Here is a 26,598-nt window from a genome sequence, read left to right as displayed (position 1 = left end):
ATAGCCTTACACTCACTGCTGCCGCTGACTCCACACTGAGCTGTGGCACAGCTTTTAATGCTATTTATATGGTCAAGATGGCCATTGGTGAGTGGGGCTAGGGCGGGGCTACAGGCATCCAGATCCATCTGTCAAAGAGGCTGCAAGCCGCTGCATAGAAAGGGGAAGTGCAGCAATACTACCTCCTAGCTACTGCTAGGGGGTGGCCAAGTATATATCATATAATATATCCCATTGACCTTTATATTAAATCTGTCTTCTGTAGCTCCCCCTAGTGGTGGCTCCAGGCATCCTACTTTTCAATGGTATTTCTGTGTCCATGCTGGAGATTTGGAGTTCTACATAAGAAAAACAATATGAAAAAAATGAGTCTGTACAGAAATTTGGACCTTTTTGGAAAAAACAATAGGCGCACATTAAGATATTCTCAGCCGGAGTTTCCATGACTTCACACAGAAGCACAGTTTTGTTCATACTTTTTTTGGCCCTTCCCCGCTTGCAGCAGATGATGTGACGGTCATAGTAGTTATAGTATCGCAAATGCCAGGAGTAGTTAATAAAATTGCCACGTTGGGGGGGAATGTGACATCAGAACATGTCACAGTGAACACAAGCGGTAATTAGGCTCAAAAAGCCTTTTTAAATTACAGTGGGCTCGGAGTCGCACGCCGCAGTTTATACAATGCAGTCTTCCTCAGCTGTCAGACACTTTGCCAAAGGTTTTGTTAATAAACTTTTTGTATAAAATTACTGACTCGTGCTCATAATTCCATACATAATTACTTCTCAAACAGTGTTGACATGGTAACCGTGCCCCCTCCCCTTCTTTAATATCTCTGTTATTTTCCATAGGGAAATTAAGTGAGTCCGTTCACACGTTTAGCTTTGTTGTACATTAAAACAAGGGAATGAATGCAATTTGCTCTTAATTAGATGCGGGAAGGAAAAAAGAAAACAGAACCTAATTTACACATGTACTTTTTTAACAATGGGATGATTACTAAAAGAAGTGAAAAGTTAATCAGTTATTTGCAATGTTTTTGTTTTTTTTTTAAAGGGAAAGATCTGTTCACTGCGAAGAACGATTGCAAGATTAGCGCTGTCCGGTTTCACCCATGTGATTCGAATATGTTTATATGTGGTGGTTTTTCTCCTGCAATAACGGCCTATGACATACGGCTGGGTAAGGTATGAGATCTCCTCATCAGATGCTAGTTAGGTTATCCCCTTCTTGTTCCTTTTTTTTCCTAAGGGCTCATTCACATGGGCGTATGAAATTTCGGTCTGTGAAAAAATGCACTATTTTCACTGCGTGTTGCACAAATTTTTGCTGTGTATGAGGCTGTTTTTTGTTTTTTTTTTAAGTGTGTGTGTGTTGCATCTGTGCATCACCCCGTTTTCACAAATGAAGAAAAAAACATACTAGGAGGCCAATTTGACAGTTTTGTCAAAACCCACAGTAAACTGCTACACAAAACAAAAAAATTGCACAGAACATACCGTGTTTCCCCGAAAATAAGACACTGTCTTCTATTAATTTTTGCCCCAAAAAGGTCACAGTGTCTTATTTTAAGGGAAGGGGGCCTTATACTCACCTGGTCTGGGGTGTCCAGATGCCTCCTGATGGTCTTCGGCGGCGGCGCTGCGGTAAACTGCGTCGTCCTCGTCTTACAGCTGAGCTTCTGCTAGTGATGTCATTCACTGAATGGCTATAATTAGCTCATCGACACCAGCTGTGATAGGCTGCTGATGCTTGATTAGCCAATCACATCGCTCTCTTTGCTGGACGTGGGGTATTCAAAGCTGCGTCACCAGCAGAAGCTCAGCTGTGAGATGAGGAGGACGCAGTTTGCCACAGCGCCGCCAGTGACCTTCGGGATGCTGCGGACCAGGTGAGTATTGGTTTTTTTTTTGGGGGGGTGGGGGACACTTTAGCCAGGTCCTATTTTCAGGGGAGGCCTTATATTTCAAGCCTCTCCTGAAAACCCGATAGGAAACATGATAAATGCTCATGCATGGTTTCTGCAGAGTTTGTTTTATGCACCTGTAGACTTTAACCCTTTGCAATCCAATTTTAGATTCAGGGTTTCCTAGGCGGTTTTCTCTTTCTAACATTATACAATGGCGACATCTGCTGGCTAGACTCAGTACTGCAATATGGGCCATGCTGGAGAGGTCCCCCGACAGCAGAGCGGCCAGTAGTATACAGTAAGAATACTCTGCCAGACGTCTTCCAACATCGAAGCTGTACAGCCTTCAATCGGAATGTCTGAAGACGTCACACAGTGGATTGGAAAGGGTTAATGGACAAATTTGGTCCGTAAAATAAGACCTGCTGGAGGAGGGTCACTGGATAGTCGCTGCTCTCATGTAAACTTTCACCCTAGTGGAAATGGTGTATCATGCACCAAAAATGTGAGGGGGAGGGAGTTTAACAGCGGCTAGTGCTGGTAAACAATCACAGGTGCCTCTAGTGAGGCATTTAAGGTGATTACAGTAGTTCTGCCCACCGAGGGATTTCGGGCTGAGGCGTCAGTTCACTGCAAGATGTTGCAGCTAGCCGTGAAAAAATGTGAAGGATAGCTGCGACATGCAATTTCTTGAGCTCTGTTAGGCACGATTTTTTAGCGCGGCTATCGGATCGTCAAAATGACGCTCGTAGAAAGTAGGCCCTATGCAGCTCAGTAGGGGAAAAGATGTTGCCCTGCGACCCCAGGAATTTGCTGGTAGGGCAGCTGCTGAGAGGACAGAAGTTCTCTTCAATAGACTGCACCCATTATTTTCTCCCTTAGGCTATTATTTTATTCCTGGTTTACTTGAAAATAGAGTTTAAATAATGATTTACGACGAGTCCCGATTACACATGAATTCTTAAAACTACTAGAGTTCAACAAATATTTCTTCTATATTTTCCAGGAGTTCATCCATTTTCCCCACTCCTTCTCAACAAAGCTCAGATCAAACCTGTCTTTGCCTGCAAGGCAGCTGCTTGCAGCAGTAGCCCTGCCCCACTGGTCGTAGTATATGTGAAAAATTGACAACTGGGTGTTGACGTTCCCAAGGTCAGTAGGGTGTATCTGACACTGTGGGCACTGATTCAGCCCTGCCAGTGTGTGTAGGGAGACACCCTACTTGACATGGGAAATGGTAATACCCAGTTGTCAGTTTATTCATAGATTTCCAGGAGGAATAACAGAGGACTAACATCATGTAGAGTTATGAGACAAGATGCTCCAGAATGATTTCATGGAGTGTGCAAGTATTTACTAAGAGACCTGTTGTGTGGACAAGTCCTTGACCCTGGCACCACTAAGGGTTGGCATACGGTCAGCTTTTCCTCAATGCCAATCTATAAATCTTTGGCGCGCCTGTCTCCAGATCCTTTGCCAAAGTGCTCCAATATCCACCCCAGTTGCTGTGAGTTCACGAGGGGGTGCAATAAAATCTGCACGCTCTTATGGTATATGCGTCAGATAGATGTTATGAAACTCGGCTAAAATGATACTTTTATTGGATTTCCCCTTTTAAATGTAAGACGTTATTAAAGTGAACACGTTTTCTTCCCATTTGTTAGAAGTCCTTTTAGTATGATCTGCACATGAAAAAAAAAAGAAGCTGAGGGGGGAAAAAAAGAGGTTGACAAAAGCGCTCCTCTGTGCAATATATGCAAATTGGTAAATGGTAACTTCAGAAGCGTTGCCATGGTAACCACTTTGCTAATGATTGCATTTTCTTTTGTGAAAACTTTTTCCGTTTTTCCATTATTTTCTTCTTTGTATCTTCTTGATTCACGTCTGCTGCAGGTTGTGTACAAAACCATTCTAATTACCTGATGTGGCAGGAGAAGCGGTATTTAATTTCGGTGTGAGCTGATGTTGTCACCAATTCTCTAATGTCATTGTTGTAACAATGTAGAAAATACTAATTGGTTCTCATTGTGATAAGGGGTTAAAGGGATCCTTTCCCTGTATGACTCTGATAAGATGCTGTAATAAAGCATAATTAGCAAGTGCCGATCAGTGAACTGTCACATAGTAGCTCCTACCTTCTCTCCAGACTCTCCCCAGCCAGGACCCAAGGTGGCCGCCTAACGGTGGATAAATGGCTGAAACCGCTTGATGCCTTTCGGCAAATGAAGATGGAGAGATGCCACTATTAGTGATTTGAAACCATGCCGGAGGTGCCGTTCTGTGGATGTAATTGTATTACTGCAACCTCAGTGCTTTCTTATGGCAAAATTCATGCAATTGACTCGCTCATGTGCTTGGTTTTTTTCCCAGGAAGCCGTACCCGGCCTATATAAGGGTGCTTTTACACGGGGCAACTGTTGAGCACTTATGTACCCAATAGGTGTCCCAAAGACGATGTCTCCTGTGCTTTCACGCAGCAGTGATATCGCTCACTGAACGGCGGCAGAGCATGCCGAAGATCTTTCAGCCGCCCACCTTCATTCAGAAGATCAAAAAACTATAAACAGATGGTGGTAAATATAGGCAACTTACCGGGTGTGGACCCAGGCTAGTGGGGGACCAGGTGCAACACCTGTAGTCCTAGTATGCGTAGTCCAATCCTCTTATGCCAACATGGGCATCCAAGTGGGGGGGTTGAGAGCTGCAGAGGTAACCAAACAAACTCGAGAAGAGTTTTTGGAGCATAGAAAAACCAAAGTAAAAAAGGACTGCTCGCTCATTAGAGGAAAAGTTTTCAATTTGTTCTCTAAAGTAAACTAGAAGGAATGACAAAGGATATGGCACTTACTTCAGAGGAGCAGGGAGAGGGACCACCCTACTCACAAGGGCAGACCACCGTACGGATCTGACGTTCTATTCCAAAAACTGGTTATTACTACTAGGAGGGGGCTCTTGGGTGCTGATCCCATACCCCCCCCCCCTCCTCCAAAGTAAATGACATATTCTTGGTCATTCCTTCTAGTTTACTCTAGAGAACAAGATGAAAAATTTTCCTCTTATGAGCGTGGAGTTCATTTTTTACTTTTTTAAAATTTTTATATGGGACGAGAGAGGTAGTTGCCTAACTGGCTTCAGCCCCATTCAAATCAATGGGACTTGAAGCTGACTATCGCATTTTCATGTCTGACCCTGGTGTCTGAGGCGGAAGTACCAGAAGTTTAATAGCCATTTTCAATTCCCATTGATTTCAGTGGGAGTGAGGTCAGCTAGGGCACATCCTCTGCCGTGACCTGTGACAATGTTTAGCTTTGTTGTAGTGACAATTGACGGGTCCCCGGTAATTAATTATTGATGACCTATACTAAGGATAGGTCATCAGTAGTTTTTGCCCAGAAAACCTATTTAATTGAACAATATAATCATTCCATGTAAAGGCCCTTTACACGCAAAGATAATCTTTCAAAGGACTGAAAGATTGAACAATTTTTGCGATCTATTTGCATAAAGTGTTAATGTCCATTAACACATTATCATCTTCATTTGCATGTAAAAGGACCTCCATGCCCAGCTGTGTAAACAGCTGCTGCACATTGTTCTCCTCAAGGCTACGGTAAACATGCCCTGAGGAGAACATCCTGCAGTCTATTGAAAGATGAGCGAAATACATTCAAATGGAATGTATTTGCGAAGTCTTTCAGTGTCTGAACGATGGATTCTAACTGAACCAAAATCCATTGTTCAAACGAAAAGTGCACAGTGGCCCCATTTACATGTAACGATTATCACTCATTTTTAGCCATTCGGGTGAATTTTGAGCAATTATCATTGCGTGTAAACGGGCCTTAAGAGGGCCCTAAGGTTCCCTACACCCTTGTGGTACTTGCTCCTATGGTGCTCGATATCGTACACCCAGAGTTATGGGAGAAATAAAATGTGTGCGAAAATCACAAGAATTCTGACGCTATTCACTAACGGAGAATCCGTGAGGCCATGTTTGAGTTCAGGTAATGCTAGGATTTTACTGTAGCTGTGAAACATTGGCCTTATAGGGGTTTTTCCTAGTGACTTTTAAAGGGCTGTCTTGTAAAGAATGGGAGAGGAGAATACCCAGCAGCAGGAACAAGCCAGGAAAATTAAAACATTTTATTAAAGCTCTGTAAAATCCATGATTGCACACAGAGACTAATGAAATTTGCTTACATGTTTTAGAGCTATTTTAAAAGGGGTATTCCGGGCACAGAGTAATATTTTAACATCTATTGTACATCATCACATAAGTCATTCTGTAATAGGGATCACTGTGCCTGGTCTGGCTACTTTCTTCATTTTCTATCTATGTCACGTGACCCTCCGCCTGAAGAATATCTCCACTTCCTCTGATGTCTTGTCCACATTTGCTCCTTCCCTGTCCATAGCCTCCAACATCTTGTGAGCAGTGCATGATGGGAGGACAGGGGAGGAAGAACTGTGCTGTATGGCTCATGTGTAGTTCAGGGTGCTGGAAGCTCCTGTCTGTCTGAGAGGGAGGTTGGTGCTGGTAAGTTGTAGGACCTGTGAGCTGGGGGCGGAGCTACAGTACTGTCCGGTAAACAAGGTCTGTGCATGCGAGAAGTAGTAGATAACAGTCTGCTGTGTTTACTGCGGAAGTGATGCATGTAAACACAGCGGCAGATCAGCAGCTGCACAGGATGAAGAAGAGGCTCAAGAGCGACAGATAAAAGGCACAGGTTGCCAATACTTAGCTGTACTCCTAGATATCTGCATTTTCAGAATTTCCATTTTGTGCCTGGAAAACCACTTTTAATCATAGCATACACCTGAATAAAAGTTCCTCTCATTTCACAGGTGCCTGAAGGTCACATGTGTGAATTTAACCAATAAAAACGTAACCCCTTAGTGACAAAGCCGGTTTGTGCCTTAGTGACAGAGGCATATTTTGGAACTCTGACATATGTCACTTTAACATAGAATAACTCTGTAAAGGTTTTGCATATCCAACTGATTCTAACATTTTTTTGCCACATGTTGTTCTTCATTTAGGTGGTAAAAATTGACCAATAGAATTTCTGTATATTTAACAGAAAAAGTTGTAATTTTTATTCACATTTTCAACTGTAATATCTCAAATGTGTGCAAACATACTGTACAAATTTTGGATGAGATATATATTTCCATCTATTTACTCTATTCTGGACACACATTGGAAAAACTTCAATTTTTTTAACCATTTAGATGATGTACAAATGTAACATTAATTATTAACATTTTGAAGAACACTTTGTTTTCTTACAGCAAGCCAAGATTGCAAAGGCTCATAGGTGTCAGAATGATAGATACCCCCACAAATAACCCCATTTTTTAAAAGGTACACATTTGAATGTATTCACTGAGGGGGGTCAGGAGTATTTTGACCCCACAGTTTCTTTTTAGGAAATAATGCAATTTAGAGGAGAAAAAATAAAATTTCATATTTTTGCAAATATGTCATTTAAAAGACAGGATTTTTTTGTGTAGAGCACATGAAAATGAGGATTTGCACCCAAAATGGATACCCGTGTTTGTCCTATGTTCAAAAACATACCCATTGTGGCCCTAATCTTCTGTCTGTATGCACAACGGGGCCCTAACCGAAAGGAGCAGCTGGTGGCTTTCAGAACAGACATTTTGCTTGAAGGTGTTTTGGGCTCCATAGCACACTTGTAGAGTTCTTGAGCGGACAAAATGATGGAGAAACCACACAAATGACCCCATAAAACTAGACCCTTTAACGCATTCATCTAGGGGTGTACTTCTTATTTTTCCCCCACAGTTTTTGAATAATTCTGAGCAAAGCAGATTTTCATTTTTTTGACAATTGTGTCATTTTAAAAACAGGTTTTTTTTTGTACAGCACACATATGGATGAAGACTTTCACCCCAAAATGGATACCCCTGTTTTTCCTGTGTTCAGAAACCTACCCATTGTAGCCCTAATATTATGTCTGTTTGCACAACAGGGCTCAAACCGAGAAGAGCATTAAACTTCAATTGTTTTTTAACTTTTACCTGATCGCCATTATCTATTGGATAACGATGATCACGTGACTGGGGACCGCTCACCGCGGCCCTTGGTCAACTGCTCCAGGCTCTCAGCTACCTTTAGTAGCCAGGAGCAAAGAGACTTTAAATTTCCTGGGCCCTCCCCAGCTCCTGCGCATGCGCCGAGTTGGGCAAAAGTCTGCGGATAAAGATCCCATCGGGGAACATTGCCAGAGGCCTTAGGTAAGATCGGATCTGTGAGGGGAGGCGAATGTTTACCTTTTTTTTACTTTTACATGATCACCGTTTTCTATTAGAAAACGTCAATCACGTGACCAGGGACCGCCTACCACGGCCCCCCATGAAATCTCCAAGCTCTTGGCTACGTTTGGTAGCCAGGAGTAGGGATATTTTAAATTACCCTGGCAATCTGCGACTTTTGCAAATGCGTCCACCATTTTGGTGGCGAGCGCATGCGCAGAAGCCGTGGTGAGGTGTGCAGATAAATCCGGGGGCCTTAGGTATGTAATTTCATCTCTCCTCACGGCTAAGAATTTTTTTAACCTGTTTTAAACTTTTTTTTTTTTTTTACTTTACATGATCGCTGTTATCCGCTGGATAGCAGCGATCATGTGACCGGGAACTGCATACAGCGGCTCCCAGTGATATCTCTCTGCTCTCGGCTACACATGGGAGCTGGGAGCCAGAAAGATTTTAAATTTCCCAGGCCATGCACCCTTCTGTGCATGCGCACAACATATGACTAGGGATGAGCGAGTATACTCGCTAAAGCACTACTCGCTCGAGTAATGTGCTTTAGCCGAGTATCTCCCTGCTCGTCCCGAAAGATTCGGGAGCCGCCACAGCTGACAGGTGAGTCGCAGCGGGAAGCGGGTGGGAGAGAGGGAGAGAGAGATCTCCCTTCCGTTCCTCCCGTCTCTCCCCCGCAGCTTCCCGCCCCGCGCCGCCCCCCGAATCTTCAGGGACGAGCAGGGAGATACTCGGCTAAAGCACATTACTCGAGCGAGTAGTGCTTTAGCGAGTATACTCGCTCATCCCTACACATGACATCTGGCGCGCATGGTCAAAAGGCGCCGTCTAGACCTGGAGGCCAGAATGCCATGGGATATCACAGAGGAAGGAGGTGAGTAGTACTTTTAGCTAATCTCCGCAGGGAGTGTGTTTTTATGTCCCTGGGGATTAAAGCCCAGCAAGCCAGGATTCAAATAGGCAATGGGGTAGTCACTAAGAGGTTAAAATTAAAAAAGAAATGTATCAACTTAGTAAAAACCATTTTAAGATTGCAATTAATATTTAGAATCCAAGGAAATAGCTAGTATGAAGAAGCATAGGAACACTCAATGCTGATGGATAACATCCTTTTTAATGTTTAGGCCTGCAGGGATTCTAGTTTGAAACATAACTATTCAGTTTTTCTATACCTGAAAAGGAAAATGAACTTCAGTCGCCTCCATGGACCTGAGCAAAATGTCTGCATATCATAGAAATACTATCATGTTTCCCAAAAAATAACACCTACCCTGAAAATAAGCCCTATCCTGATTTTTGGCTATTTTCAGGGAGGCTTGAAATATAAGCCCCACCCTGAAAATAAGCCTGACCTAGATAGACTACATAAAAAAATGAATACATTACCTAGCAGGCGCGGTCCAGGTCCCTCCCACTGGTCTGCGAAGTTCCGTAGCTCTGTCGGGCTTTTTGCACTCCTTGGCCGCCGACAGAACATCACTTCCTGCTTGTGGCGTTCATAAATCCTGCCTCCAGGAAGCAATAGCTCTGATTGGCCAGCTGCTCTCAGCCAATCAGTACGGCGCTCGCTGAATCAATGTAACAGCTGTGAGGAGTGCAGGACGCCCGGCGGAGCTACTGCGCTTCGCAGACCAGCGGTAGGGACCTGGACCACGGAAGCTAGGTAAGTAGTAATATGACATCCCCCGAACATAAGACTCTGAGCTTCTTTTGGGGCAAAAATTCATATAAGGGTGCATTCCCACGAACGTATATCGGCTCGGTTTTCACGCCGAGCCGATATACGTCGTCCTCATCTGCAGGGGGGGAGGATGGAAGAGCCAGGAGCAGGAACTGAGCTTTCATTTGCAATGAAAGGATGCTGGACAGGGGCGGGGCTAAGTTCTGAGAATTAGCCCCCGCCCCTGTCCCACCTCTCCCCATTGCAAATAGTGCAGAGGGGTGGAGAGGAGGCAGAGAGGGGGCGGGAGCTCAGTTCCTACTCCTGGCTCTTCCATCCTTCCCTCCCCCCCCTGCAGATGAGGACTACGTATATCGGCTCGGCGTGAAAACTGAGCCGATATACGTTCGTGTGAATGCAGCCTAAGGCAGGGTCTCCTTTTAGGGAAAACTCAGTAGTAATATGGGGATTATTCACATTATCTGCTAGGTGTTGTCCTATACAGAATGGCAATGGCCCTTTAGTGCAGCCTGCAAATCTGACAATTGATGAGGTAGATCATATTGGTTGTGTTAGTGATTAATGTAACGCTTATGTGATATCCTTGATGTTGAGTCTCCATAGGGGGCAACAGCAGCTGTACTACTTCTGGTTCTGATCAGCTTCTGTTTTTTTGGACCCTCCTACAAGTGGATTTAATTTCTTGGAAATTAATATTAATTAACGTGCAATGGCCTCAATTTTTTTTGCTATACTATGTCTATTGTTTTTAACTTTTGATTTGTCAGATGTCTGTATGAGTTATTGCTATGCTATGACCCATCAATGCAGCAGCTGCCACCTGTTACTCTCATTTTAGATTCAAATTAGCAGGCCCATGCAAAATGTACCTTGCCCGACTCTCCCTCCGTAATTGGCAGTGCGCTGGACTCACCCGCAAGCTGTGTGCCAGTTATCTAGTGAATACTAGCCTTTGTTTCCTGAAATGATGCTGATCAGTTCATGAAATGTTTGTGCACAATGTTTGGCCACTGTCCTGAGCTGAATTTCTATCTCCAAATTATGCTGGGCAGGAATAATTCTGATTAATTACTGCGGGCTGGCGCTTAATTACCATAATGTTGACTTGACAAACGCAGTTGAAGTCCTCACACGCTGAGGTTTTGCTTGTTTTGGAGGTGAAATATAGCTTTCTTTTTCAATTCCTTTATTGTCCTCTTTTATATAGTTTTTAAACTTCAATTGTTTTTTTTTTGTGTACTACCCTGTTTACCTGAAAATAAGACATACCCTGAAAATAAGACTTAGCATGATTTTCCAGAATTTTTGAGTATGCAAAATGATTTTTCAGGCTTTTTGAGGATGCTTGAAATATAAGCCCTACTCCAAAATTAAGCCCTGCTAACAGTTAATTTAAAAAGTCAATTTAAATAGTGCCCAGGCAGCTATACATGTAAAAAGTTAAACCTTTTTGAACAAAAATTAATATAAGACACTGTCTTATTTTGGGGGAAACACGGTAGTAGGCAATATCAGACATAGGTATATGGGTCCCTCCAGACTGAGGGCCCACCCATCAACTACACGGGACTAGCGTCACTTAAGCCCCGTTTAGACGGAAAAAAATATAATTAAGAAAATCGTTCAAACAAGTGAAACTTAATGATAATCGTTCAGGATAAACGCAGGCAAACAAGTGAACTACAAATGAAACCCAGTTTATACAGGCTGCACAAGTGCGTGGACGAGCTGGTGGTGACGTCAGCACCTCGCCTGGGCAAATGAGTCATGGGATTCTCTTCCCCTGTAAAAGGGCCATTAATTGTATTTAATTGGTCTGTAATAAGTTATAATTAGAACAAGTGGTTCTATTTTGCTCCTGGCATAGATAACACACTGTAGCACATGTCAGTCTGCAAAGCTGAGGGTGTCAATTTTATGCTTTGTGTATTAAAAAAAATATATATACACTGTGGCATGATTAGATAAACGGTCTTGCCACCTGAGGGTCTAAAAGTGGTTCCACCCATGGCCTATCAAAAGGCTCTCAGAGGCTCCTTGTGTGTAATCGATCTTTTTCTCCACTTGTGTAGAGCTTGTTGACCACTAGACGCCTCTGCGACGCAGAGAAGAGATTTCACCCAGTTACCAGAGTCTGAGAGGGGAGCTTTATTAGGATGGGAGAAGCTGGATGGTCGTATCGACAAATTGCCTGCCCCCTGGGGCATTCTGACCAGACCGTTAGGAGGTGTTGGGACCAGTGGATGCGTGAGGGCACATCCAGGAGTAGCTTGTTGAGTGCCTTCTATGTGAGACCACCTTAGCAAGCTTACGAGTCATAGAACGCCACTTTTCACACCCTACCCCTGCCACTAAGGTCAAGAAATGCCCCCTAAAAAGTGTTGGGGATTTTATTGCCCCATGTGCCCATCCCAACCAGGCCTCTGTAATTACCCCTGGAGGATAAGGGGGAGAGGGGTATTCCTTTTAGGGAGTTTTTCTAGACAAGTGTGCAATGGGACCTGAAATGTATTCAGTTGTGCCATGAAATGCAATGGGCGTTTTCTCCATTATAGGCATAGCCATGTGTCCTATAAGTAGATTGAGGCTACAATGGGGGTATTGCTGAACACAGAAGAACTAGTGCTATAAAATTTGGGGTGCGTTTCCTCAGTTTTTCCTGCTTGAAACAAAGAAAACTGTCATGAAAGCGGCATTTATGAAAAAAATTAAATTTTATTTATTTTTCACACACTTTACAATAAGTTTTGCAAAAAAAAACTGTAGGGTCAGAATGCTCAGTACACTCCCAGATGAATTTGTTAAGGGGTTGAATTTTCAAAATCGGGTCACTTGGGTGGGGTGTGGGGGGGGGGGATGTTGTATAATTTTGGCAGCTTGATGGGCTCTACAATTGAGCAATGGAGCCTGTAATTTATTCAGCTGGGCCCTGAAATCTAATAGGTGTTCCCACCATTACAGGCCTAGCCATGTGTCCAGTAAGCAGATTGGGGCTACAATAGCTATATATTTCTGAACACAGGACATACAGGGGTATCTATTTTGGAGTGCAAACCTTCATTCATGTGTGTGCTGTATAAAGAAAACTTTTTTTTTTAATGATACTTGCCAAAAAAATGAAAATCATAATTTTTTCCTTCTGCTTTGCTTAGATTCATTCAAAACCTGTGGGATCAAAATACACAGTACACCTCTAGATGAATTCATTAAGGGGTCAAGTTTTCAAAATGGGGTCATTTGTGGGGGTTCTCTGTCGTTTTGGACGCTCAAGGGCCTTACAAGTGTGCAATGGGACTAAATCACCTCCAAGCGAAATTTCTGTTCTGAAAGCCACCGTCCGCTCCTTTCGGTTTGGCCCCAGTTTCCTTTCAGTTTTGGCCCAGTTGTGCATGCAGACATAAGATTAGGGCCATAATGGGTATGTTTATGAACACGGGACAAACAGGGGTATTCATTTTGGGGTGCAAATCCTAATTTTTATGTGCACTACAGAAAAAAAGCTGTCTTTAGAATGCAAAAATATAACATTTTATTTTTTCTCCTCCAAAGTGCTTTAACTCCTGAAAAAAAACCTGTGGGGTCACAATAATTATGACGCCCCTTATTGATTATATTAAGGGGTGTATTTTTTTAAATGGGGTCATTTGTGGAGGTATCTGACACCTATGAACCTTTGCAATCTTAGGGTGCATTCAGACGACCGAATATCGGCTGGGTATTCACGCCCAGCCGATATACGTCGTCTCTCTCTGCAGGGGGAGGAGGCTGGATGAGCCGGGAGCAGTGCTCTGAGCTCCCGCCCCCTCTCTGCCTCCTCTCCGCCCCTCTGCACTATTTTCAATAAGGAGAGGTGGGACGGGGGCAGGGCTAATTCCCGGAACGTAGACCCGTTCCCGTTCCGCCTCCTGTCATTGCAAATAGTGCAGAGGGGCGGAGAGGAGGTAGAGAGGGGGCGGGAGCTCAGAGCACTGCTCCCGGCTCTTCCAGCCTCCTCCCCCTGCAGAGAGAGATGCCGTATATCGGCTGGGTTTTCACGCCATCTGAATTCAGTCATCTGAATGCTCCCTTAGCTTGGTGTAGGAAAACAAAATGTTCCTCAAAATTTTAATTAATGTTAAATTTGTCTCCTAAAGTTTTTGCAATGTGCTTCCAGAATAAAGCAACAGATGGAAAAAAAATCTAAATAAATAGCAATAAAAATCTTTATCAAAAATTTGTACAGTATGCTTGCACATATTTGACATATTGCAGTTGAAAATGTGAAAAAATGGCAATTTTTTAAAAATGTGCCCTATTTTGGAAATTTTATTAAATATCCACAAACTCTATCGGTCTATTTTTACCACCTAAATGAAGTACAACATGTGGCGAAAAAACAATGTCAGAATCACTTGGATATGCAAAACCTTTACGGAGTTATTCTATGTTAAAGTGACACGTCAGATTTCTAAAATTTGGCCTGGTCATTAAGGCGCAAACAGGCTTGGTCACTAAAGGGTTAAGTGTGCTTTTATACACAGGATGTTTGTTGGAGCATCTGACAGTCATCCCAGCAATAAATCATTTGTTTGCTTGCACACAGGAGCAATGATCACCCAGTGAATGGAAATTGAGCTGGCCAGAGATTGCTTACACCCACCTGTCTCCATTCACAGTAAACACATCTATGAACAACTGCCTGTGATTTTCATCTTTATTTTATGCCTTCTGAAGCTGAACAATAACACACATTGATGTCATCCTACACATTGATGTCATCCTACACATTGATGTCATCTTTGGTTGCCACAGCTTTAGCTCCGTAGCGGCACGCGGCTGCGAACTCCGTTGCCGCTGGCACCTGGGAGCTTCGTTGCGCCCGGTGCCTGTGAGCTCCGTGCTGTCCATGTGCCACAAAACGTGTGCACTGACAGGGGGCTTCCGGGCTCTGGGACGCGGCAGGGGGACCTACTTGCACTGAACTCCTTCTGTCTTCTTCTAGCTTGTCAAAGAAACTATAGATTTTCCCATTTTGTACTATTGATCTTAGAAACCCATCGCCCACAGTCCTCATACCAAGAATCCAATCTTCTATTAATGTGCTTTCTCTTCTCAATGTAGGAGCCACTGCACAGCTTAGATATTAGTAAGGAGGTGCAGCATTATTTGTTGTTAATTACTTAATCCATGTACAGTTTTAATTATCTACCATGTGGGTGGCATTCTTCATCCTGATACTCCTGATGTAGAATGCAATGAAAAGTTGCACACATTCAGAAATTTGGTACTGGGAAAATATGGCCGGGTCTGGATTATAAGTGGGGCAAATGCCCATGGGGGCTCCGCTAACCCATCCTCACCATGTACTAGCTAAAGGGCGTCTTAAAGTGTCCTTGTGTTTGCAAGATTTGTCCATTTCATCTGCTTTTGTAGCAACTCCTTTCCATTGCCAGGGGCATAGCTAGGAGGAAAATTGGTGGGGTATGTGCCAGGGGGCACCATTAAGCTACTTTGCCCTGTCCATAGTATTTAGATATTTAGCCAGGGCAACAAATTGAATCTTTGCCATTGGTGAAAGAAAGGCTAGTTAGGAGGGGGTTTTGGCCGGCTATGGAATTGGTATATACTGAACGGTTTTTATGGGCAGTTTGATGTATGTATCATCGCTCAATAGTACAATGCAGTGAGTGCAAGCTGCAAAAAAACAAGATCCTGGTTTACTAGGAGTGTACCAAATCCTTAGTTTCCATAGTAACCATTTGTGCACATTAGGGCCTGTTACGGAATTCTCTTCTGCCGGGGTTAAATCATGTGCAGTAATTGTTTCTGCTCATGGACCCACAGTAAACCCCTTTAAGCAACAATTTTTGACCTTATTATCTCCTGCGCTCCCATCTGTCACAGTAATTAAATTTCACATTAAAATCTACCAAATAAGGAACAGGGAGTTAATTCAGCGCAGCCGCAAGTTACTGCTCCAAGACATCTGCAAAATGTCCTGATGGGAACCAGAGCTCCAGCATTAGCTGGGTAGTTGGTACGGATTAACTTGTGGGACTTTCTGGAAGGGCTTTATGTAATACAGATTCATAAAATGCTAAAATCCCGTAATTAACAGACACTGGCACGTACCTGACAGTAACCCGTCGTGGGGTACTGGGGTGGGCATGGACTTCTGTGCCGTACTACCACCGTTTTTGGATGAATGATAACTTTTTAATATGCTTTGCATGTGAATCCTTTGCAGTGTTCAAGATCTCTGCTTGATGTCAATGAGTGGGAACATGGTCTGCATTTACTGCAACGCTGTCATGATAAACTCTTGCTACATAGGAGAGAATTTTAACCCCCAACAGCCACATAAAATTTTGAAAAAAACCTCCTGAAAATGTCACTTTTTATTGTAGACTTTGGCGCAGAACCTACGCATTTTAAGGTGCATTTTTAACCCTTTAGTGACACAACTAATTTTAACCTGTTTTGTTGCAGTGCTTGTAACTTTTATGTAGCTGAACGATACCTTGTATTTTGCGGGACAAGATATAAGAACTTACTTGGATTGTTGACTTTTTTATATTCAATAACTTTTATGCATTTTTTTTTCCTGGGGCAATGAGAAAAAAGCTATTTCTTCATTGTTTTTTGGGATTCATGTGTACGGCATTCACTAAGTGCTATGAGTATTATGTTAACTTTATTCTCTTGGTCATTGCAATTACAACAACACCAAATAACTGTTTATTATGTTTTGCTACTTTTGCACGATATAAACAATTAATTTCTTTATAACCCCTAAGGCCTCATGTCCACGGGGAAAATCAGGCCCACCGCGGATCCTTCATGCAGAATCCCGCAGCGGGTCCCTCCTTTCCCGCGGACATGAGGCCTAAAAAGAAGAATTACTTACCTGTCTGGACGCTGCGGATCTGCCCTCCGTCACGGCCGGATCCTCTTTCTTTGGCCCGGCGGATGTGCTCAGCACGCTGGCAGCGTGCCGTGCACTCTATGTTATTTTTTTGAACTCCTGCTCTCCCGCGCTCCTGCGCCAGAGAGCAGAAATTCAGCTGCGGGTGTGCCGCGGATCCGGACGGCTTCCATAGGCTTCAATAGAAGCCTGCGGGAGCCGTCCCCGTGGGACAGCCGCACTAAAATGGAGCATGCTGCGGGTGTTTTCCTGCACACGCAATCCGTGCCTCAGGGGAAAATGACATCCGCAGGTATTTAATTACCTGTGGCTGTCCAATGCATCCCTATGGAGCACGGATCACGCTGCGGTTTTCAAATGTCATTTTAGCCGTGGACATGAGGCCTTAGGCCTCTTTCACACAGGCGTTGCTAAAAGCGCCGTGATTTAAATGATGGAGGGGGATCAGGAGCCAATCCTGCTGCATACAATGTGCATGCTGGCTGTTCCTCACAGCTGACGGCCATCGGCCACTTAAATCCTCCGCTCTCTTTTTCAGGGTCCCAAAGGGCCATCCCAAGATGAGATGTGCTCCAAAATGGTCCCAATAGGAATTACAGGAAGTCCCACAAAAATGAACCCTCACACTACTATGTTGAGCTAAAAGTAAAAAAGTTATGGCTGTCAGAAGATAGCAGCAGAAAATAATTTTATATTTTTCCAAAGATATTTCATTTTTTTGTAGTGCAGCAAAAAATATATATATATATAAATTTGGTATCATCATAATTGTACTGACCCATAGAATAGTGTTATGTAATTTTTGCCACAGTGCGTACACTATAAAAAGAAAACACCCCTTCCCCTAAGATGCAAAAATTGTGGGGTTTTTTTCCCCATTTCACTCTTAGAAATTTGTAAAAGTTTTCCTATACATTGTATGCTACATGAAATGGTTCCATTAAAAAATACAACTCACTCCGCAAAAAACAAGCCCTCAGACAGATACATTCATACATAAAGAAGAGTTATGATTTTTTGAAAGTGAGAAGAATCCCGAAAATGAAAAAAAAAAAGGGCCACATCTTTTTGGGTTTAAAAAAAAACGACTTTTTTTTTGTGTCACCACACTCCAAGAGCATATTTTCATGAACAGAGCTGTGTGAAGGGTTCTTCTTTACACAGTGACTAAGTTTTTATTGTTACGATTTTGAGGTATATACACATTTTGATTATTCTTTATTCCTTCTCCTATTTATTTATTTTACGGAATTTATTGTGCTGCATGAATATACGGTACTATTAATTTGCACTTAAAAAGAATTCCAGAACAGGAGGAGAAGGCACAGACATGGTGTGATCAACTAGCACATAGATAAATACCGGAAAGGGATGAGAACAGTATATACTTATTTATTCCAATGACAAGGGATGTGAAAGTTTTATGGTCTCTAAATTGATGTTAGAGGGTCAGTAGGCCAGCGTGTTACCTCTACTCTAGGTGTTTCATATTCTCCACTGATGCAAAAAAGCCCCCTCCGAGATTCATTCCATTTTTGATCGTATCGAAGATGGTTATAAACTTGTATTGCCAAATTGTTCTGTGACGTTGCAATTTGAAATTGCCTTTAAGTATAATAACTCATGTATTGTAGATTGTGTCCGTGACAAGAAAAAAATAATCAAACCATGTCTTTGCCTTCTTGTCCTGTTCTGGAATTCTTTTTAAGTGCAATTTAATCACATCATGTCTGTGCCCTGTCATGTGATCATGTGTATATGTATTTATATAAATGCGTCTTCAGATCTGTTCCATTGTGCTTGAGGAAGAACCCTGATTAGGTTCCAAAGCTTTCTATAACATCATGTATTTTTGTTAGCCATTAAAAGGTATCATATTTACAACTTTAAGCAACTCGAAGAACAGGCATGTATAAAAATATCTGCTTAAGGCCCCCTTTCCACAGCCGTTGCGGAATATCGCCAGCAATATTCTGCCGCGGGGGAGGAGATGGGGCCACTGTCAGCACTCTGTAGTGAGCCTATCTGACAGATAAGCTCACCATGGAGAATCGCGGCACGACGCGATTTGAATCCCGCAAGCGGAGAATCACTATGATTCTCCGCTTGTGGACAGCTGGACTGCACTTTCCATAGCAACGCGGCCGTATTATCGCCACGGGTAACGCAATGAATATTTGCCTGTGGACAGGCAGCCTAAGTGTGTATGTGTGTGTATGTGTGTGTATTGTGAAGGGGGTCGTACCTATGGATACCATAATATACTGATCTTCTGCTTTTATAGCATTTTAGGGTGGATTTCACCTTTAAATCAGCAGCTGTCACTCTTATCTATAGTAAGCATGATGTACTTGAAATCTAGGCAATATACATACTAGCATTCTGTATGGAAGAGGTGATGCAAGATTAGCGATCCGTAATATCTCTAATAATACTAAGCAGATACTTGACCTACAAGCAAACATCTTGCTTTTAAAACTATAGCTTGGAGCTAGGAGGTGAAACCACTGACCTCCAATTACTGCAAAATCAATGTGTGTCCATTTCAGTATTTGCAAGGGGACTTACAAACAGATGTAATGTATTTAATTGTAAGACAAGCTGACCTTAAAAACCTGCATTAAAGGGGTCATTCAGCCTCTTACTGCTCTACCACCAGGTCCCAAAGAAAAACTTTATTAATAGCAATTAGGCCTCCTTCACACGGGCGACAAAGTCGCATGATTTTGTCATGTTGCTACAATTCGCATGTATGTGAAGCCCATGCTTTCCTATGGGTTACTTCACATGAGAAATGTTTTGTAGCATGCAACATCCTGACACAAAAACCTTGCGGGTCCGGCTATATGCCCGTGACTCGTGAGGTTTTGTAGCCAGTGTTTCCTTATGGGGGCTTCCTCTCTGTTGAATCGCATCACACAAAAACGCGATTTTTGTGCGGTGCGATGCAACTTTGACAGTAGGAAATCCTACTGTTAAAGCCCTAAGCTAAGCCCTAGCTGCAGGGAAAAAAACCAAAAAAACACATACATCACCTTAGAAGCACTCTCCGACGCTGCAGCGTCTTCAATTTGGGTCCCAGCACTGTTTCTCTTCTTTATCTTCTGGCCGGGCATTGAAAAATCCCCGCCTCCTGGAAGCGCTGGCTGTGATTGGCTGACACTTAGCCAATCACAGATAGCGCTCGATGAACCAATCGCAGCCATTCATTGAGTGCTAGCTATGATTGGCTAAGTCTTCCCCAGCTAGAAGAGAAGAAGACGACCAGTGCCAGGGACCCAGGAAAAAGCTGCAGCAGAGCCCCGGACAGCGCTTCTAGGTGATGTATACTTTAAAAAATTTTTTTTTCTTCAGCTACGGCTTATTTTCTTTGGTAATACGGCACAGAACTCCATGCCCACCCCAATACTCCACTACGGGTTAGCGTCCGGCACATGCCAGTGTCTGTTAAATATGGAATTTTAGTATTTCATGAATCTGTATTACATAAAACCCTCATATTTTAAGCACCCCCTCCTTACACCCCGCCCCCCCCCCCCCAAAAAAAACTTTGTAGCACCACATGCAACTTTGTAGCACTACAAAGTCGCGGTATCACTGCGAGAAACCACAGCGATATCAAACAGACTAGCGATTTTCTTGCGGTGATGCCATGTCGCCCGTGTGACCAAGGCCTTATGCTCTATTCCCATGTGCGTTCAGGGGTTCCATTGGGATTGCATGTATCTTTGACTGCAAGATTTGCACAGCCTGCAGCATTTATTCTTACTGTCAAAAATAGTGCAACCCTGATTGACACCTTTTAAAGCCAGTGGGGTGCATGACCTCATCATATATGCAAGCCACATACTAGTGTGAACAGAGTTGTAAAATACTCTTCAGGTGTGTTTGCACAGTGGAATTCTCTGACTCTAAACCTAGTCCACACGTGGATTTAGCTCTGTCAATGGGCAAAATCTGTGTGTGGGATTTCTGACATATTTCCATACGAAGAAGTGACATGGCACTTTCACATAGAAACGCATTGGAAATTCCGCACGCAGATTTTACCCATTTGACAGGGCTAAATTTGCATGTGGATCCATGGCAGAATATTCACAAATTTTTGCCACAGATTTAGAGGTGGCATTCACACGGAAAACTCCATCTCAGATTCCACTGTGTGAACATACCCATACCAGTTTTGGTCAATCTTTTCTTCCATTACATAACGCTGAGAACAAACTCGACTTTTGGGCTAGTACTCCAAACTAGTTTAAATACTATTGATGACTTTTCCTCAGGATAGGTCATCAATAGTTGCCTGGCCAGGGTCCAATCCAAGATAAGCTGCTGCTTCTACTCCTGTGTAGTGGCTGGCGCTTGTAACTGCAGCCACTGAAATCAATGGGTGCTGCACCTGCAATTACAAGTACCAGCAATACACAGGAGTTGGAGCCACAACTTCCGCTCCAGCCCCTGTGCTGACAGCAGGCGCCCACTCACCTGATTAGCCTGGATCCCAAGTGGTGGACCCCAGCTAAACAACTACTTCTGTGCTAAAACATCCACAGAAAGTGTTATATAGTAGAGTATTTTGCTGGGAAACCCCATTTAAAACAGACATTTAAAGGGGTTGAGTCATGAAGATAACCATGTTCTAAATGAAAAAAGTCAGCTGATCATTATGTTCCTAGCTTCTCTTACCCCCGGCATTAAGATGTTATTGCCAGGAGAAGCCGCATCCGTCCATGCATTACATGCTGACCATTCAAATGAATGGCTGTCTACATAATGCATGGTGGGACCAAATCCAGCAGAGTGGCTCTCTGTTTGGGCTTGTAGAGCGGGTCCTGAGCAGTGGGCAACACTTATTGTCTTATTATAAACAACCCCATTCATATGTGAACCATCAGAGACTCTCAACAAACAGCTAATTCTGGGGGCATATTGGCCAGGCATGTCTTGAGAAACATAGTGTTACATGGCAGATCTCCTCTTTGGCTCACAGAGGAAGGCTCCGAGCATGGAACCCCTCACTGTAGTGTGCATATGCCCCAATAGCACAGATAATCCGTTTAGAGAGGTTTTCCAATTCTAAATGGAACTTTATCAAAATGAACCGTTTATGATATTTTCTAATATTCATTGTATATCACTTCATCACTATTTCTATTTGCTGTTAATAAATAGAGACATTGTTGATCACGTCGAAATGACGCAGGTGCAGGGTGTGTTACAAGACAGAGATCTGATACAATGTAACAAGCTCTACACCTATTTGTTAGATAACTTCTCTTTTCCCAAAGACACATAGAAAAAGAATTTGAAACAACTTATTATTTTTTTTTTCTAGGAAGGAGGGGGGTGATGGGGAGGGGGGCTTAATTAGAGCACTCTCACTGCTTGTCTGGATACATCAAACCAAATCCTTCCTTAATATCAGTAAACACAGGGCTGATGAAGGAACCAAATATGTCGTGTAGGCGATCAACCTTCACATCAGAGGGACAACCGTTTTACTTAACCTTCCCAGCAGCTGACTCTTGGTGACATATTGCAGAACAAGGCATTCCCGAGAAGAGACGCTTTCATCTGTACAAAGGCATTTTATCCACTCAGCATGAGCAAAATGGAAAAAAATAGCAGCAGCAATGCCTTCTGTACTCTATAGTGTAGAGAGAGGTGATATCACGTTTGGAGGTATAAACCTGACTGCATTCAGAAGCAAATATTAGCATGCATTTAAAATACAAACCTGGGAATAGCGGTTAATGTAGAAATCGCTGTTCGTGTGCGGGCGTCACAGTTATTGATTTAGTCCCTCAATGCTGTAAATTAATGTATTACATTCTAATTATTCCCGAGTTTCTGCCATAATCCAGAGTACTTGACCATAGTCTATAAAACCAATCTAAATATCACTTAAGGTTTAGGGTCACTTAATAGGTACCTACAGTTTAAATAATAGAGAACTGCATAAATAATTCTATAGTATTACCTAGAATTGGAATTTATTTCTTTTTAACGTCATGAGTGTTTCAGCTGCTCTACAGACCTGTATAAAGGGTCAAACATTGATTTGCAGGAATTCTGCTATCCAATAGGTGGCGCTGCAGAGATGTTGTTCCATCTTCCTTATTTGCATATTACACAGAGCAGCATGCATGGCCTTATAAGTCTCCTCACTCACCTTCTAGGGGCTCTCCTTAAAGGGGTTGTCCCGCGGCAGCAAGTGGGTCTATACACTTCTGTATGGCCATATTAATGCACTTTGTAATATACATTGTGCATTAATTATGAGCCATACAGAAGTTATAAAACGTTTTTTACTTACCTGCTCCGTTGCTAGCGTCCTCGTCTCCATGGTGCCGACTAATTTTCGCCCTCCGATGGCCAAATTAGCCGCGCTTGCGCAGTCCGGGTCTTCTGCTTTCTTCTATGGAGCCTTTCGTGCAGGATGCCGACTCCGTGTAGCTCCGCCCCGTCACGTGCCGATTCCAGCCAATCAGGAGGCTGGAATCGGCAATGGACTGCACAGAAGAGCTGCGGTCCACGGAAGAAGAGGATTCCGGCGGCCATCTTCACAGGTAAGTATAGAAGTCACCGGAGCGCGGGGATTAAGGTAAGCGCTCCGGTAAGCTTTCTGTACGTCCCTGCATCGGGGTTGTCTCGCGCCGAACGGGGGGGGGGGTTGAAAAAAAAAAACCCCGTTTCGGCGCGGGACAACCCCTTTAAGGAGTGAGGATACCCCTCCCGACTCACATCATAGGCCTCTCACTAGCCAAGCTAGGATCCTACTTCACACTGATCAGGGGCAAAACCCCTAAAACAGCTCTCTGTGTATGGATTCTGGCTTGGTTTTCATTTCCCAATGCTTGCTCTACAGACCTGTATAAAGGGTCAGACATTGATCTGAAGGAATACTGCCATCCACTAGGTGGCGCTGCAGAGGTATTGTTCCATCTTCCTTATTTCCAGTAAGGGCTCCTGTCCACGTGTGATGATTCGCCAGTGAATCACGCTGTCTGAAGCTTTCCATAGCGTTGCTATGGAAAGCGCAGGGCCGGCATCATAGCGATTCTCCACTTGCGGGATCTAAATTGCGGCAGATAGGCTCAGCGCGGAGAGCTGTCAGCTTTCACCTGCTCCCGGGTGGCAGCTCCGGTGGCAGAGATCTGCCGCGGGATATCGCTACGCCAGTGGATCGACAGTCTAATGCAGACACAAGGAGTATGTGCCTTGTTGGAGCACACTACACCACCTGATCTGACTGCTGTACCTGCTTTCTTGTACTCCAGTACCACGCCTCTGAAGTTTCTGGGTAAGGAAAATGGAACAATAATGCACTATTAGCATTCAGTGAAAATTAATGTAACTTTGCCAATGTCCTTTTGCCCATATTTCCGTGTATACACTCCCAAAGTGCCATTTAATCTCCAGAAAAATACTACATGCATTGATCAGAGAGTGGCATACCATACTCATTTACTTCATACACATGAGTCCATAGAGTGCCCAGCAAGTGCCACACATTGTTGAGGTACACAGTGCATGCTATATTGCCCAGCTACAGTGCTCACATAATGACAAATAGTACCTGCATAGTGCCAAACCATACCTGTGCATAGCCAAACCTTGCACAGAAAGTGCCATACATAGCGTTGCCCATAATCTCCACAGATTGTAATCCAATTCTGAAAGTTTATTAGATCGTTCATGCTTCTAAAGCAATCAATATAAAGGGAGCATATATGTAATTAAAGGGGTTGTCCAGTTGCAAACTAGTGATGGACTTATCTACAGCATATAATAGATCGGTAGGGTTCACCACCCAGGAGTACTGCTGTTCAGTTGTTTGCCAGCCTGGTGTGGTCATTCACTGAGCTGATTTTTGCAGGAAGTTCGGACAGCTCCGTACCCACTGCAGTGGCCAGGCTTGGTATTACAGACAAAGTTCCTGCTCACTTCAATGGCAACTTGGCCCGCAATATTAAACCCGGCCACTGCTGTGGGAATGGAGCTGTCAGCTTCCTACAGAAATCAGCTCGGTGCATGAGCACACTGGTCCAGAAAACAGTTGATTTGCGAGGATACCAAGTAGTGGGCCCCTGCTGATCTAGTATAAATGACCTATCCTGTGGTTAAGCCCATCAATAGTTTACAACTTGAAAACCCCTTTAAATAATTGTACTATATGCCCTCGACTCCCTAGTACTTTGAGATTTGTGACAGTAATTATTGCATTACTATTGTGGTATTGTGAAAGCTTTCATATGGTTCCATTAAAGCCGCCTCTATAACTACCATGCCCACTGCCCTCATGCGCCCCTAGATAGGTCTCTAAGAACACCTAGGAACCTTTGAGGATTCTGTATGTTACTGAAGTTGTACATGCAGAACAAATAAAGCAGATTCCTCAGTGATCCATAAGACCCTTGCTGCATTATTATTCAGGATCCTGTGGCGTGGCAATGCACTCCCTGGATTTTGTCTGTAAAAATCACAGCTGGAAAACACATCAAAATGTTTCTACAAATATAGCGAAAATCCATAGTGTGACAGCTCAAGTCATTCCAACGAGTCCGGGAGCGGAATTAATTTTAGTAATGCATAATTAATGGTTGGCACGGTAAAAAGCTATATCATCATATCCAATTCTGGTTTTTGTCAACACCTGCTTCTCATGTTGGATTCTTTCCATTACATTGTAAACATAAGGCTTTGTATGGCACATCCTTTGCACTGTTTGGCGCTATGTGGTTACGGCTTGGCAGTGGCTTGCATTGTAAAGTGGTCACCATGCTTAGGTTTTAATGGAATATGGTAGTCACATGGCAAAGGGAGCAGAAGTAGTGCTACTTAATGGGAATCTGTCAGCTGGAAGATGCTATCCAACCTGTAGGCATCATTTTATAGAGCAGGGGGAGCCGAGCAGATATAATATATATACACACTAAATTTGGCACGCAGTTACTTCTAAGGCCAGATATTCAAATGATTAGAGTTGTTACATGATTAAGTGAATGGTCTGAATGATTCCATTGTAAATAGTGGGTTCTTTTCACATGCAAGTTCCAACCATATCGCAATCAAATGGAACTCGAGTATAAAAATCGTCCGTGTGAATACAACCTGAGGCTGCATTCACATGAACGTATATCGGCTTGGTTTTCACGCAGAGCCAATATACGTCGCCCTCATCTGCAGGGAGAGGGATGGAAGAGGCAGGAGCAGGAACTGAGCCCCCGCCCCCTCTCTGCCTCCTCTCCGCCCCTCTGCACTATTTGCAATGGGGAGAGGTGGGGCGGGGCTAATTCATGGAATTTAGTCCCGTCCCGTCCCACCTCCTTTCATTGCAAATAGTGCAGAGGGGCGGAGAGGAGGCAGAGAGGGGGCGGGAGCTCAGTTCCTGCTCCTGGCTCTTCCATCCCCCCCCCCCCCCCCCTGCAGATGAGGACGATGTATATCGGCTCGGCGTGAAAACCGAGCCAATATACGTTCGCGTGAATGCAGCCTCAGGCTGCTATTACTGAGCGCTAGAGGCAGGTGCAGCCCAGCAATTTGTGTTATTGTATGAGTATTAACAGTGCTCGTTTAATAGCATCCGTAATAGCCAGGCTCACACGAGCGGGTCAGATTCTGCATGCTTGAGGCCTACAGCGGATTCCCGCTGTGACACTGCGTACAGCACTAACCTGTATTGTGGATGATTGCAGAGGCTGGCAGGCGGTCATGCGCATTACAGTTTCATTTTTGATTGTACTTCCCATTCCCTTGCTTACCAATGACGCGGGTAACCGCAGCCCATACGCAATGTTAATTACTTACGGGCT

The 26,598-nt window shown here is 43.6% G+C and overlaps 1 protein-coding gene across 3 annotated transcripts in view; it reads left to right on the top strand.

The window, feature by feature from the left end:
- Window positions 1-26,598, top strand: part of WDR25 (WD repeat domain 25) — a 121,286-nt gene that overhangs the window by 60,388 nt on the left and 34,300 nt on the right. For all 3 annotated transcript variants that reach the window (XM_066607955.1, XM_066607954.1, XM_066607956.1), the window contains exon 4: window positions 1,058-1,188. In XM_066607955.1, coding sequence (XP_066464052.1) covers window positions 1,058-1,188 — 131 coding nt within the window. The remainder of the gene's footprint in view (window positions 1-1,057; window positions 1,189-26,598) is intronic.

This window comes from Eleutherodactylus coqui, chromosome 6, assembly GCF_035609145.1.
Source record: "Eleutherodactylus coqui strain aEleCoq1 chromosome 6, aEleCoq1.hap1, whole genome shotgun sequence".
NCBI classification, from domain to species: Eukaryota; Metazoa; Chordata; class Amphibia; order Anura; family Eleutherodactylidae; genus Eleutherodactylus; species Eleutherodactylus coqui.
This window is presented reverse-complemented; position numbering and strand designations above follow the sequence as displayed.